This window comes from Hordeum vulgare, chromosome 2H, assembly GCF_904849725.1.
Source record: "Hordeum vulgare subsp. vulgare chromosome 2H, MorexV3_pseudomolecules_assembly, whole genome shotgun sequence".
NCBI lineage: Eukaryota > Viridiplantae > Streptophyta > Magnoliopsida > Poales > Poaceae > Hordeum > Hordeum vulgare.
The window spans coordinates 34,457,688-34,473,588 of NC_058519.1; the positions used below are offsets into that span (position 1 = coordinate 34,457,688).

A 15,901-nucleotide genomic window follows, 5' to 3' on the forward strand; every position below is an offset into this window, starting at 1 on the left:
GGCATTGGGAAGTAGTAAGTAGATGATGGGTTACTGGAGTGATAGAAGCTTAAACCCCAGTCTATGCGTTGCTTCATGAGGGGCTGATTTGGATCCACTAGTTTAATGCTATGGTTAGACTTTGTCTTAATTCTTCTTTTGTAGTTGCGGATGCTTGCTAGAGAGGTTAATCATAAGTGGGATGCTTGTCCAAGTAAGGGCAGTACCCAAGCACCGGTCCACCCACATATCAAACTATCAAAGTAACGAACGCGAATCATATGAACATGATGAAACTAGCATGACAAAAATTCCCATGTGTCCTTGAGAGCGTTTTTCCTCCTATAAGACTTTGTTCAAGCTTGTCCCTTGCTACAAAATGGATTGGGCCACTTGCTGCACCGCTGCTGCTACTTGTTACTTGTTACTCTTTGCTTGCTACGTTTCACCTCGCTACACAATCACTTGTTACCGCTACTTTCAGTGCTTGCAGTTATTACCTTGCTGAAATCCGTTTATCAGAGCCTTCTGCTCCTCGTTGGGTTCGACACTCTTACTTATCGAAAGGACTACGATTGATCCCCTATACTTGTGGGTCATCACTACTTCTGCTATATGGCTTGCTCCTTCATTGTTCTCTTGCTTGTTGCTTCAAGTGCTCCTCTTCTGCACTGCTAGGACAAATGGTATGCAGTGTTCATCGGAAAGGTACCTAGGGTTTACAGTTTGTGGGAAGATTATAGTGAACAAGTTGACTTTGTCAACATCGGCAGCCATAGAGGGCTTAAGACTAGGCGGGCGGCAGAAGAAGCTTACACCAACTATGTGCGAAAGCACACAGTTGGCGTGGTTGAAGTTGGCAACATTGTAATTGGCAAGGCGGGGTCACGCCTTGCGGTGAAGAACTTCATCATCGTCGTGCAGTTCGTCGCCATTGCTCTACTATGGCGTTGATGTGTTAAATGTGGTCATGTGTGAGGTAACCTCATCACATAGGATACAAGGTTAGGACACCTCACACTGTGTATGCAACCAAACAACGTGCTTACATGTGAGTTCGGACAATGCAGGCAACCAAACACCGTGTGTTAAGTTGTCCCCTAATGCATGAGGACTAAATACGGACAACCAAACAAATTACAGATGTTGGTTTAGAGGTTGTATTTCCTCAAACAGCCTCATGTGAGACAGCCTTCAGCTAGCCAGGGTCGGCTGCTACGGCTACCAAACGCTCCCTAAAAAAATACAGTGGATGCGTGAAAACAGAATATCTTGATCAATTGAATTTTTCTTCATAAAAATTCAGCGCTGCCAGTTAGTTAGCTCCTTTTCGCACGTCACTAGAATCTTCAAACTAGCGTGTGCCAATTTTATTTTATTTATCTACTGCCTGTTTCCTCCATCCCATAATATAAAAATATTTTTCAACATTCTTATATTATGAGACGGAGGGACTACTTATCTAGTAGTTAAAACATCAAATGTTATATGTTTCATCAGAAACCAACTAATATGGAAAAGTTTCTTGAAAAGGAGGATCAAGCGATACATACAGTCATCTTTATTGTACTCCCTTCGTCCGGAAATACTTGTCCTAAAAATAAATGAATCTAGACTTATTTTAGTTATAGATACATCCATTATATCCATTTTTAGGATAAGTATTTCCGGACGAAGGGAGTATTATTCAACAACGTCAAAAGGAAAATACTACTAATATTCTAGGCTGCTTCATTATTTTATTAAGACGCAGATTAGGTAGATCTCGAGAATGATTTGGAGCCGACAAGGACCAGATTTGGTGACCTAAGTGTGCTTCGCCATTAGCTTAGAGAAGACTCAAATGTCTAGGAGGCATCACCGATTACATGATGCTCCCTGATCTGGCACTATTCGTTTATGTTTGTCTGTACAAAGTCAGTGCCTACAAACACAATCAATGAACAGTGGAGCAGAAAGGGATATGAGCCCATGGCGGCCATGAAAGGGCAAGATTTGCTCTTCAAGATTAGCAAAATGCACCTTTCACGAGGGAGGAAGAAGAGAAAAAAGTCCATCAATGTTTTAGTTTGGTGGTATACTTGCTGAAGATGTTAGAGCTGACTCACGGCAATTTTGAAGAACACTTGAAATTTGTTATTTGTAAAAATTCCAGTATTCCGAACATGGCCTAAATTTAACCGATCCTTGCAGGTTACAAGACGCCATGAACTGATCAAGGATGAAAATCGTATGTGCTCTAATGGCCTAGAGCTACTCCTTCTGTCCAAAATACTTGAAAGTTTGAGGTTTGCCCTCAAGTAAAATCTTTTTAAGTTTGACAAAATTTATGGATAAGTACACCAATATTTACAACACCAAAATAGCTTCATTGCTTCAGCCATCTGTACTGTCATCGGAGCCAGAGACTGGTCGCCGCAGATCTCGGACTGAACCAAACAGGTACCGGGGCAGCACACGTGACGATCGAGTTTACGCGCCAAATTATCACCAGATGATTTGGGTGCAACACTGGGTTATTTTCCTTTCCATCAATTTATTCTCTTGGATGAATGGTCAGCTCATTATTACAGACATGACGCCACGCGCACCAATCCTGAATCCATATTTGTAGAGGTAATCTCTTTTCAGAATTTTAAGCCCTTTGCACTTCATCATCAGACGTGCAGTTCATCCCGAGAACAGCCAAAATTAAATTAGCGAGTGTACATACATTATGCCTGTGGTAGCAACATAAATAAACCCTGAGAACAACAGGTAGCAACATAAATAAACCCTGAGAACAACAGGACGGCAACGGCAAGCCATTTCGCACTCCAAGCGCAAGTAGCAACAGAGATGTAGCAGGAGACCGTCCATCTGTTTCCTCCTATCACAGCATCAGGCGGGGGCGCATCCAGTTTTTGATCTTGCAAGAACACTACGACCTTGACAGAACACCTTTGGAGCTGCGATTGGGTGCAAGATACACTCAGGAATGCCAGCTAATGTATGATAAATCACTAGAGATTATATATGCTTCTAAGGTCCTTGTCACCAGTAATCATCCAACAGCTAAGTGCTTCTGTTTTTTAAAGAATTTTGTGGCAGGAAATAGTTTCTGAAACATCTATGATATAGTTTCAAAAACACCTATAACCATATGCACTGTACAAAGTTTCCTGAACAAACAATATTTGCAGTGACTGAGGACAGACCTGGGAACAGTGCCACGTCGGCGCAAGTCGTATTCTGTTGCTTGCCGAAGGGCCCTAGCAAATGCTTTGAAACATGCCTCGATAATATGGTGTGAGTTGTTCCCCGCGAGCTTTTTGGAAGGAAAAAAAAATAGAGCCCAGGGTTAGGCCAATTTAACTCACTTCATCTTGGGAAGTGGGTGCGGGCATCGTAGAGGAAAGCCATCACATTATTGACCCCGCTATGGGAGAGGATTTCACTCGAAACGGATGCAATATATACCTGACGGATGTGAAGCGTCATCCCAGATGTATTCACAAGAGACTGGAAGAAGTGCTCAACGAGCTGCCACAAAGAACATTTATTATTTGCCTAAGTTCGAACCAGGAATGTACGGTTACCAAGATCTCATCACACTAGCTAACAAACGACAAATATGTCTTGTTAAGATTTGTTAACAGCTAAAAAACGACAAATATGTCTTGTTAAGATTTGTCAACAATTATTCACTGGAGAGAGAGGAAGAGTTGAATGTAACAAAATTGGGGGGATAAACTTGAACTGAATATGTCAGATCTGACAATGAAACTATTTCTTAAGTCCGACATGCAGAAACAGAACATCAAAGGCTTTTGGAATCAACGTTGCAGAAAACTGAAAACAGCTGCGAAATTTCACTAATTACCTGTGTATCATATGTGCCAACCCGTGCAGTAGGAATACTTAAGCCGCAGCTCAAATGAGGTCGACCAGATAGATCCTGGATACAAGGGGGAAAGAATGACCGACGAGCATATATGCTCAACAAGGCACAACTTAATTGATTAGTAGAGATTTACATATTCACTGCAACAACAATTGATAAGTGATAGCATCACCATTATGGAACAAAAATTAGGAAACCAAGATATGAAGTAAAATAACTGCAACTCTTCATTTTGTGTGAGATAGATGAGTCTGAAAAAACTATAGCAAAAAAAGGACTACCATTCTCAGTACTAGTCTTCACAAGCCAAAGGCTGCATATGGACTAACCTATCATAACAGCAGATGCTTCATGGAAACAGAAGAGAGGAAAACAGTTTCATGATTAGTAATTCCCTAAGTGCAGAACCAGACAAGACCAATCATAACAGCAGATGCTTCATGAAAACAGGAGAGAGAAAATTAATTTCATGATTGGTAATTCCCTAAGTGCAGAACCAGACAAGTGCAAGTTATAAGTAAGTCATGTGTTAGCACAGGACAAAAGACCGATGACCGATGAGCTCATAAATGCCAACATAGACAAGCACCCTCGCCAATGCGGGTTACAGAGAAATGTACATTCATAGTATGTACACACAACATAGTTATGCATACCAGTATAACCTCAACTGCTGCCTCATCAAGTGGTGCCGTAAAATGCCCAAATCGGTTGATTCCTTTTCGATCTCCAAGTGCTTGAAGTAACGCCTGAAAGTACAATAAAAAACAGTCATCCCAGCAAACTTTCGTCTATAAAGGTTGCAGAATACTAAATTAGGATAGTTCATTGTGAGGTAAACATAGTGTGCAAATTAGTAATGAGATCAAAATGGATATCCTAACTTCTGGTAAGCAACAATTCATATAACTACTGCAGAAGTACAAATGCCAAGTTAAATATTAATAATACGATAGGAAATCAACAATCACCGTTCCAATTGCTAAAGCAATATCTTCATTCGAGTGATGATCATCAATGTGAGTGTCACCCGTCGCCTTCACATGTATGTCAAACAGTCCATGAGAAGCCAGTTGCTGTAAGTTGTAAACTGAAGTTAATGCCTAACTTTGACCAGAAAAAAAAAAGCACACTGGCGCAGCAACAGTTAGAAGAAATTTCTACTGCCAAGCACAAGATATACATAGAACATAATACTGGACCATTCAACATACAGCAACCTGTGCAGAAGAGGTACTTCTAAAAAAAATGCATTTGTTTTGGCTACTTCTGCACTTGATTTTAGTTTCTTTTCATATATTGATTTGACATGTAATGGCTTGTCACACATACCGGCCATTGTTGTGAGTTTTGAACTAATGTGGAATAACAAAAGCCATATATTTCACATATACCAATAGTTAATAAGAGGGAGAGGGGTAACAACCTTTCCATGTGTCATCCTGATTGTCAAATATCACAGTTAAAAATACCAATAGTATCACACTAGCGAAAGGAAAATCAAATAGCATCTCCCATCCTGATTGTCAAATATCACCGAAAACATGTGTAACTCAAAAGGCAGCATACTTCAGGCTTAGTTGTGTATGCATCAATTTCTACAAAAAACAACAGGTTTGTACCAACGGTGTCTTGGAGCATCTCCAACAAGTCCCATAAAAAACTCCCCCTAAAAGAGGTTTTACAAGGTGTCCATATAATTGAGGGGAGGTTCACATGTGAGGTGCATTAGCAGGTCCCGTAAACATCTTCCCCTAAAACCAGTTTTTTCCTATATCACTATAAACTAATATACAAATGGCATATGTAGGGCTGAAAACAGAGAGAATACAAGCAGAGGGTTGTGAAACCATATCCGCGAGCATATTTTTCTCGGATTTGGAGACAGAGTGGATAGTGCCAGGATACGAATACATAATCGGAGCCTACGGGTACGAATACGGAGCAAATACCAGACGAATACGATTTGGTCACGGACATTTTGTTGGATGTATGTCGTGTTGGAACAGCCGACAGGATAACAGACTGCAAAACAAATTATTCATAAGCTGCTACTAGTTTAATTTTGTCCGTGAACAACATCTTGGTGCCAGTGACGGATGCGATTCACAAACTGGCTAGTGCCCCTATGAGGATCAGCTCAAGCTCAACCGTACTCAGTCTTCTTTCAAATATTTCTCCAACTTACAACAACAACAACAACAACAAAGCCTTTAGTCCCAAACAAGTTGGGGTAGGCTAGAGGTGAAACTCATAAGATCTCGCGAGCAACTCATGGTTCTGGCACATGGATAGCAAGCTTCCACGCACCCCTGTCCATGGCTACTTCTTTGGTGATGCTCCAATCCTTCAGATCTCTCTTTACGGACTCTTCCCATGTCAAGTTCGGTTTACCCCGGCCTCTTTTGACATTATCCGCATGCTTTAGCCGTTCGCTATGCACTGGGGCTTCTGGAGGCCTGCGCTGAATATGCCCAAACCATCTCAGACGATGTTGGACAAGCTTCTCTTCAATTGGCGCTACCCCAACTCTATCTCGTATATCATCATTCCGGATTCGGTCCTTCCTTGTGTGGCCACACATCCATCTCAACATGCGCATCTCCGCCACACCTAACTGTTGCACATGTCGCCTTTTAGTCGACCAACACTCAGCGCCATACAACATTGCAGGTCGAACCGCCGTCCTATAGAACTTGCCTTTTAGCTTTTGTGGCACCCTCCTGTCACAAGGAATGCCAGAAGCTTGGCGCCACTTCAGCCATCCGGCTTTAATTCGATGATTCACATCTTCATCGATATCCCCATCCTTCTGCAACATTGACCCCAAATATCGGAAGGTATCCTTCTGAGGCACCACCTGACCATCAAGGCTTACATCCTCCTCCTCCTCGTGCATTGTAGTACTGAAAGCGCACCTCATATTTCTCCAACTTAAATTTCTAAATATCTTGTTGTCCTTACGTATCATACAAAAAAATTGGATGTCCTCATCCATGGCATCAAGAAAATATCATCAACTTCCTTAGTTCCCTCACCATATGTTGGAGCACTGGCAATTTCGGCCTCTTTGGCACTAGACATGTAGGCTTCGAATAACATATTTACCACATGCATGGAATATGCTTATCATAATCGCCAACATATATCTCGAACATAAAAACTCTACAAGCCTTTTCTTGTATCTTGGATCAAGAACGTATCATGTGACCAGAACAGTGTTGAACTTGTCTCAATATTTTTTTCTTCTTACATTGACTACGATTGTTGCTCAAGATGGTTTGAGAGTGATTGCATCTTCATTCCATAACTTCATGACTACTATCTCATTTGCGAAGAACTGCCATTACAATATGAGGAGTAAACTAAATGTGAGGAGAACTTGAATGTTAAAAATGATTTGTCTCTAGATTGTCAAACTAGGTGGAACTCCACATATACTTAATGTTGAAAAATGCAATATACTATAAGAAGGCATTTGAAAAGCTAATGTACGCGAATAAGCGTAATTATAAGAAGTTTGCTCCAACAGAAAAGGAGTGGGATAAGACACATGATCTAACTTTATTTCTGAAGAAATTTTATGATGCCGCTGAGTTCTTCTCTACAAGTACACATCCAACAATAAATATGTTTTGGTGGAAGTTTGTGAGATTAAGCTAGCCATTGATGACTGGTGTCATAGTAAGGATGTTGCTACTAATGTATGGCAAAGTCAATGCAATAAAAATATAATAAGTATTGGGACAAGTCCAACATGGCTCTGGCAATAGGATGTTCTCTTGATCCAGGGTACGAGTAAAGGCGTGTAGTGTTCTTTATGTCTAAGATATATGTTGGTGATTAGGATAAGCATATTAATGATTTCACGAATGTGGTAAATAAGTTATTCCAAGCCTAAATGTCTAGTACAAATGAGCCTGAAACGACAAGTGCCCCAACAACTAGTGTGGGCGATAAGGAAGTTGATGATATTTCTTTGATGGCATGGATGAGGACATCCAAAAAAATTGTATGATACGTAAAGACAACAAGATATTGAGAAAGCTGAGTTAGAGAAATATTTGAAAGAAGATCGAGTAAGGTCGAGCTTATGTGCATATGCAGCTTGAGTTGATCCTCATAGCCGCACTAGCTTGTTTGTGAATCACATCTGTCATAGGCACCCAGATGTTCTTCATGGAAAAAATAATTTAGTGGCAGGTTATTTAGCAGTTGGCAAAAAAAAACTGTAAGGTGAGGCATGTATGAAATTATGAATAATTTATTTTTGTAGTCGCTTTGCTGGTAAATTATGAAAGTAAAGATATGTCACATATTTAACATATTATTATGAAAAGTTATACCACCGCCTGTTTCAACACAACATACATCCCACAAAATATCCTGAACCATATTCGCTCGGTATTCGCTCGGTATTCGTATCCGGGCACTATCCGCTCCGTATCAGAATCTGAGAAAAATATGGTCGCGACCACGGTTTCACTACTCTCCGACCATATTCGCTCCGTTTTCAGCCCTAGTTTACAGGGACTGTTGGAGCACTTTTTTGGCCCAACTCCCCCTAAACCAGAATTTTTTTACGGTACAAGGGGGACTTGTTGTAGATGCTCTTAACCAGTGGCGGAGCCACCTCCCGGCGACCCCGGGCGGCTGCCCGGGCTCGTCCAACAAATATCTTACAAAGAACGTTGTTAACATATGGGTCAATGAGAATTTTTCATGGGGCAAATGGCAGCAGATGCTACCATAGTTAATTTTACCCCGGCTACATTCAACGGCTGGCTCCACCACTGCTCTTAACATCTAAATTTGGTGTATCCTACATATAAGGCTTTGCCCATAAGATACTCAGAACACTCCTTAACGTCTTTATGTATTTGTTCATTGATCTCCTGGAGTTGAGTCAAGGGATTTTATGATTACGAAGTTCCGTTTTGCCCTTGTTTGCATGAAGAAGTTACTATTCTTTTTCAGCTAGATGCAAGAGATGTCACATTTTTGGTTCAAACAAACCCAAAGGTCAGAAAACAAGACACCTAGGCTACCACAAGCATACGCCGTCAATAAAGAAAACCTGAACCCACAACTACAGACAAAAAGGAGTAAAACCATACTCACATCAAGCATGTGATCCAAGAACGGTATCCCTGTGCTGCAGTCGGCAACGCCGGTGCCGTCAAGGTTGACCTTGACATGCACATTTGTCTCCTTCGTTACCCTCTTGACCTCTCCCAACCTACATGAGGCTGAAAATTTCGTACACAGTAAGAGGACGCTGGTAGGGAAATTGAACTGACACTGAGTAGATGATGATAAACTAGGCACATATCATATCATGAAGCTGCAGAGCAAACAGAGTAGAAATCAAATCAATGGCACATAAATCACCTGCGGGGTCTTCAGGCGCCACCGGAGAGCCGACGCCGCTGGCAGACATGACACGCGACCTCAGGCGAAGCAACGACCCGTACGGCCGAGCGGGGAAGGCGACCCCAGCTCCGGTCCTCACCGAGGATCTGGGGATCAGGGGGGCGCACTCGGGGTGTGGTCGGGATAGGGAGAGGGAGACGGACGGCGCGGTGGTCATCAGCGAGAGCCCGCGGAGGGCGCGAAATCCAGCAGGCCTAGGCTCGGGTTGGTGCTAGTGGCTGGGCAGTTCGGGCGAAGCTGCACTGAGCCTGAGCTCGAGGTCGGATCGAATACGCTCGCCAACGGCGCGGCGACGGGACGGAATCCGGAGCTGGGGAAGACGAGTTGGGGCTGTCGAGAGAGGAGGAGGGGCGGCGGAGGGCGGAGTGAGGTTCGTCAGCGGCAGCCAGGCCCGGCCGGCAGGTGGGCCGGTCGTCCCAGCAAATGCCAAACGGCCGTGCTAATCGGACCGGCCCGGCAGCACCCAAGGCCGACACACGACGGGCCCGGCCTGGCAGGCGCTAATCGTGCTCGTGCCTGGCATGCCCAGGCCGCCACCCTCAGCCCGCGTGCCGTGCCGGCACGATAAGATTAGCCGGGGCCGGCCCGAAGCACGGCACGGGCACGTAGGCCCGCCTCGTTCGCTGCGAGCGAGGGCGGGCGACGCTCGTTTCCTCGATCGAAAGGGGGAGCGAGCCAGCGAGGCAGGTAGCCGTTGAGAGTCGTTCGGAGAGTGGTTTAAAGGGATTAGGGTGGGTTAAGATGGGTTTAGAAGGAATTAGGATGGGTTTTTTAAAATGCATATATTCAAAAATTTGATCGTTCGAGGGTCAAATTTGTTCAAAAAATATAATCTTTTTGCTATAAGTAGGGCTACCCAGCTCACACATTTCTCACACGCAAACATGGAGAACAATGACCATACTAGTTTCCCACTCTTTGATTTCGGTATTGATGGTTTGGACTATAACCTCTTCCCTCCGAGCTCCGATCCCACTACCATGCCCCCACCCATGCAACATCCTTATACAGTTATACCGATCATCCCTCTCTAGAACCCATTATCGATTCCAAACCTGAAGGTCAAAGTCACACCAATTCTAGTAGTGGGACGGGTTTCTCCACCAGCATGGGTGTGAGGCAAAGAGTTCGTCGTAGAACCTCTACGGTATGGGAATATTTCAATGAAGAAATATCCAAGGTGGTCGGTGGCCGGAAGGTGACGGCAAGGTGCAAAAGGTGTCAGAAGGAGCTAATCGGAGAAGCCAAGGGAGCAACCGGCCACCTGAAGAGGCATTTGGATGCCCACAACAAGGCGGATGCAACGAGCACGTCGAGCTCGGCTGTTGTGCAAACTCAGCTCAGGTTCAACACTGACGATACGATAAGCAATTTCGTCTATGATCCTCGTATTCAGCGAGAAGGTCTATGTCGTCTTATTGCTTCTAATGATTTACCACTAGGCTTTTGTGAATCTGACGGTTTCGTAGAATATATTCAAACTTGTCATAATCCTAATTATAGACCAGTTTCTAGACAAACTACAAGTAGGGATCTTAAAAAGCTTTGCCACATTGGTAAAGATAAAATAAAAGATGAATTTTCTACGTGCACTTTTTTAGTATCATTAACATCTGATATATGGACTCGTCGGGCAAAGCAAGACTACATTAGTGTGGTAGCTTATTATGTTAATGAACATTGGCATCTACAAAAAGAGTCAAATGATTTGAATTAATAGATGTATCACATAGTGGTCCAAACATTGTTGAAGCTGTAGTCAAAGTTGTGAATGATTTTGATCTTGCCGACAAGGTTTTCGCAATAACTTTGAAAAATGCTTCAGCAAACACCAGTGTAATGAACACCCTGACTCCTATATTCTTCGCATATGCTACATCCTTTTTAATGCATCAACATTGTGCTTACCATATCATTAATCTTATTGATAAAGGTGCTTTACATTTATGTGAACCACACATTGAATGCATATGCACTGCAATATCTTATCTTTCACATTCAACTCAACGAGTTTCAAACTATAAGAGATATTGCATTTGTATAGGTGCAACTCCTCATAAGTTTAATTCCGACATGTCTGCTAGATGAAACTCTACATATTTTATGCTTAAGGCAGTTATTCGAGAGAGAGTTCCGTTCAATGGTTTTATTAATGTAAATTATGGGGTTGATCCTCTAAACTTGGCATGTTATTACAACATTGACTGCATTTCTTGAGTTGTTTTATGATGCAAAAATTACTTTGTCTTGGGTTTATTACCACACATCTCCGTTGATGGTGCATACCATATTAGACATCGCTAGTCATCTGAAAGCATATGAAGGTGATGGATTATTACTTAATGTTGTTGCTAACATGAAAACCAATTACTTAAAATATTGAGAACATATTCCACTTTGTATGCATTTGCATTTATCTTGGATCCTAGAGCTAAACTTGAAGGGCATCGTAGAGCTAATTTACTTGGGAAGTACAATGGAGGAATACATGTGTGCTTATTTTTGCAAGAGCGGAGTTGTTCTTTATCCCATGGGAGCAAGAGTTAGTACAATTTGAAAGCACATGTTAGTTCAATTTGAAAGCACGAAGTTCGGTTGAAAAAAAAATTCATTCAATATATTAACATGTGATCTAGTTTCACAAGGATCTCGACGCAAGGAACGCAAGAGTTAAAACGGTTCATGATTTGGAACCATGGTTCAAGAGATAAATTATTTTCAATAATTGGATCTAGAAAATCACAAACAAACCATCCATCTCTCCCGTGGGAAAAATTCTTTCTAAAACTCTCATGTTGTGACATGTGATGCAATAATTGTCAATATTACACAATTACAGAACGCATGAGTGACATTTACAAGAGATATCCCCTTAATTAGTGTTTTTGTTGGTTCTAGAACACAATACATGTACGTAAGAAAAAAGTGAACACAATAGTAAGCCATAAGAGCATCTCCATCCGCGCCCCCAACATGCCCTCTCTAGGCCATTTTTTCCGCCGGCGAGGGGAAAACGGCCCAGTCTTGCCCTCACGAGCCGGTTTTTCGCCGGTTAGGGCCGAAATTGGCCCCGGCGGTCCCAGCCCGAACCCACAGCGTTGGGGGGCGCCCGGGGACACCGGCGAAAGGAAAAACGGCGCGTCGGGCCTCCTGTCAGGCGAAAAAGGCCTTTTCTTCTTCGGAACCGCCCCTCGCGCACCACACCTTTCGCCACCATGCCGATTCTGGCGCCGCCACCGTGCCCTACAGTCGCTACAAAGGTCGTTGACGGACGTAGGGTTCGCCACGGCTTTTCCCCCTCCCCCGCCCCCGCTTCTTGGCGAGTTTTCCCGGCACTTCGGGCACGTATGCGGTCGTGCATCTGCCACGCCAGCCAGGTGTTCGGCAATTTGCCTGGGCGATGGACTCCAGCGACGAGGAGGCGTTCGCGACGCTACCGGAGGAGGAAGCCGATGCCGACGCCCAGGATGAATAGCACCTCCTGGTCCTCGCCTCTCTCGCCGGCTTGTTCGCGAGCAATGCAAAGCCACGGTGAGGTGGCTCGACGCAGAGTCGTCTGAAGGCAAAGCAGAGGCATCGACTGGAAGGTTGTTGCTTGCTCTACGCCGACTACTTCGCAGACGCTCCTCTGCACGACGATAAAGTATTTCAGCATCGTTATCGTATGAGCTGGAAGCTCTTCCTCGGGATTGTGAATTCCACCAGGGAGTTCGACAGCTACTTCAAGTGCAAAAAGGATTGCACTGGCACACTTGGATTCACCTCTCTCCAGAAGTACACGACGGCTATGAGGATGCTTGCGTACGGAGCTCCCGATGATATTCTAGAAGACTATGGATGTTGGAAATATGCCCTAGAGGCAATAATAAAATAGTTATTATTATATTTCCTGTTTCAAGATAATCGTTTGTTATCCATGCTATAACTATATTGAATGGAAACATAAATGCATGTGTGGATATATAGACAAAATTGTGTCCCTAGTGAGTCTCTAGTTGACTAGCCTTTTGATCAAGGATGGTTGAGGTTTTCTGGCCATAGACAAGTGTTCTCACTTGATGACGGGATCACATCATTAGGAGAATGATGTGATGGACAAGACCCAAACTATGAACGTAGCATATGATCGTGTCATTTTGTTGCTATTGTTTTCTGCATGTCAAGTATTCATTCCTATGACCATGAGATCATGTAACTCACTGACACCGGAGGAATGCCTTGTGTGTATCAAACGTCGCAACGTTACTGGGTGACTATAAAGGTACTCTACAAGCATCTCCGAAGGTGTCCGTTGAGTTAGCATGGATCACGACTGGGATTTGTCACTCTGTGTGACGGAGAGGTATCTTGGGGCCCACTTGGTAATACAACATCACATATAAGTCTTGCAAGCAATGTGACTAAAGAGTTAGTCACGGGACCTTGCATTAAGAAACGAGTAAAGAGACTTGCCGGTAACGAGATTGAAATAGGTATGGAGATACCAACGATCGAATCTCGGGCAAGTAACATACCGAAGGACAAAGGGAATGGTATACGGGATTATATGAATCCTTGACATAGAGGTTCAACCGATGAGATCTTTATAGAATATGCAGGACCCAATATGGACATCCAGGTCCCGCTATTGGATATTGACCGGAGAGTATCTAAGGTCATGACTGCATAGTTCTCAAACCCGCAGGGTCTGCACACTTAAGGTTCAGTGACATTTTGGTATAGTTGAGTTATAGGTGCTAGTGACCGAAGTTTTGTTCGGAGTCGAGGATGAGATCCCGGACATCATGAGGAGTTCCGGAATGGTCCGAAAATGAAGATTGATATATAGGAAGTTGGTATTTGGATTCTGGAAGAATTTTGGGCATTGCCGACAGTGTACCGGGAGTGACGAATGGGTATCGGGGGCCCACCAGGTGGGCCCACCACTCCCCAAGAGGGCCACGTGGACTTGATGGTGGCGCAATATCTCTTAGTGGGCTGACTAATCAAACAAAGAAAACCCATGAGGTAAAAGTGGAAAAAAACAAAAGAGGTGGACAACTTGGGGAGGAGTCCTACTCCAAGTAGGATTGGAGGAGGACTCCTACTCTCTAGTTTCGGCCGAGCCTAAGGAGGTTCTCCTTGGTGCTCAAGGCTAGCCCCTCCTTCCTCCTATATATAATAGATATTTAAGGGTTTTTGAGACACAATTTCAGCCACGTACAACCCTCTCCTCTAGTTTGTAGTTTCTCCTCTAGATTGGATTTCTGCGGTGCTTAGGCGAAGCCCTGCAGGAATAGATCACCATCATCACCGACGCACCATCACGTTGCTGGAGAACTCATCTACTTCCCAGTCTCTCTTGCTGGATCAAGAAGGCGGAGATCGTCATCGATCTATACGTGTGCTGAACGCTGAGGTGCCGTCCGTTCAAGGCTAGATCGGGACGGATCGTGGGATGGCGGCGATTTGGATCGCGAAGACGTTCCACTACATCAACTGTGTTTCTTAACGCTTCCCGCTTAGCGATCTACAAGGGTGTGTAGATCCGATCTCCCTCTCGTAGATGATCATCACCATGATAGGTCTTCGTGTGCGTAGGAAATATTTTGTTTCCCATGCAACATTCCCCAACAATGGATGCATGGCCGAGTCGACCACCACTGAGTGTTTCTACAAGTTCTACGGGGTAGTTGTGACAGCCCGAGACCGACACCCCAGAAGATTCCCCTCTTTTCCATTGTCGTTGTGTGATTAGGTTGTCTGTCACATTCATCATTGCATCATTCGCATCATCCACATTGCATCGACACTCCGTTGCTGCCAGTTTTCAAAACTGCATCAGTTATTAGTTGTCGGTTCTCTCTGTTTTTCGACGTTGACCGTTTTGAGCCTGACCACACACGCCCGCGCCCGCGGCATCAATAAAATATTTGTTTTTAAAAGTGTGTTTAAAATAATCTCGGATTGGCTCGAAACTTGGTGTGCGGTCTCATTTTATTGTAGGTAGTCCGCCTGCCAAATTTTGTTGCAATCGGAGTCCGTTTGATACCGGAACGATCGACCGTAGCGGCACCGTCATCGGTTATTTATCAGACGTTTTCGGTGTTTAAAATCTTGTCACGGGCTGCCTTTTTTTTCTCTCTTATCAAGCCTATGGACACCTATCACAGCCTCTAAGCCCACCTAGCCATTCCCGCGAACAGTGTCGTTCGATCACGATCAGAAGGTCCAGATGCCCCTAAAGCTACCCCACTTGTTGTATTTAGTCTACCCTTAGTCCATTTTGGACAAACCCTAACCTAGTCAGACCAACTCCCTCCGTTTCCGTCAAGCCGCCGCCAACCACCTCGTTTCTCCTCCAAGCCAACCGCAGCCAACCCCCCCCCCCCCCGCTACAAGCAGGAGTAACAGCTGCCGTTGCACCTGCCGGAGCCCAGCTTCACCTCGTCGTCGCCTCCACCAAGCAACTCGCGGGCCCGCAAGCGCTGCGTCCCTGAGCTCCTCCGTGACTCCTTCCCCTAGCTGTTGTAGCTAGCCGCCGTGGATGCCCGTGCAAGCGTCAGACCGTCGTCGACGAGCACCGCTGCCGAGCCTCGTCGGTCCAGCACGGGCGCGTCGTGCCCT

General features: G+C 44.3%; 1 protein-coding gene across 1 annotated transcript; it reads right to left on the minus strand.

The window, feature by feature from the left end:
* Window positions 1-2,498: 2,498 nt before the first annotated feature.
* LOC123424678 (imidazoleglycerol-phosphate dehydratase 3, chloroplastic-like) lies at window positions 2,499-9,705 on the minus strand. The gene is made up of 8 exons (XM_045108340.1): window positions 9,254-9,705; window positions 8,984-9,111; window positions 4,834-4,938; window positions 4,519-4,611; window positions 3,842-3,916; window positions 3,439-3,501; window positions 3,177-3,286; window positions 2,499-2,927 (listed from the first exon to the last, which is right to left on the minus strand). The coding sequence occupies exons 1-8, from the start codon at window positions 9,450-9,452 to the stop codon at window positions 2,900-2,902; spliced, it is 801 nt and encodes a 266-aa protein (XP_044964275.1). The 5' UTR covers window positions 9,453-9,705; the 3' UTR covers window positions 2,499-2,899.
* Window positions 9,706-15,901: the final 6,196 nt, after the last annotated feature.

Bases quoted from the DNA above. Each gene is read 5' to 3' on its own strand.
- LOC123424678 (XM_045108340.1), bottom strand. From the start codon at position 9,452: ATGACCACCGCGCCGTCCGTCTCCCTCTCCCTATCCCGACCACACCCC. The intron at 4,939-8,983 runs GTGAGTATGGTT...TACAACTTACAG, and splicing joins TCTTGGATCACATGCTTGAT to CAACTGGCTTCTCATGGACT. The intron at 2,928-3,176 runs GTCTGTCCTCAG...ACCCAATCGCAG, and splicing joins CGACGTGGCACTGTTCCCAG to CTCCAAAGGTGTTCTGTCAA.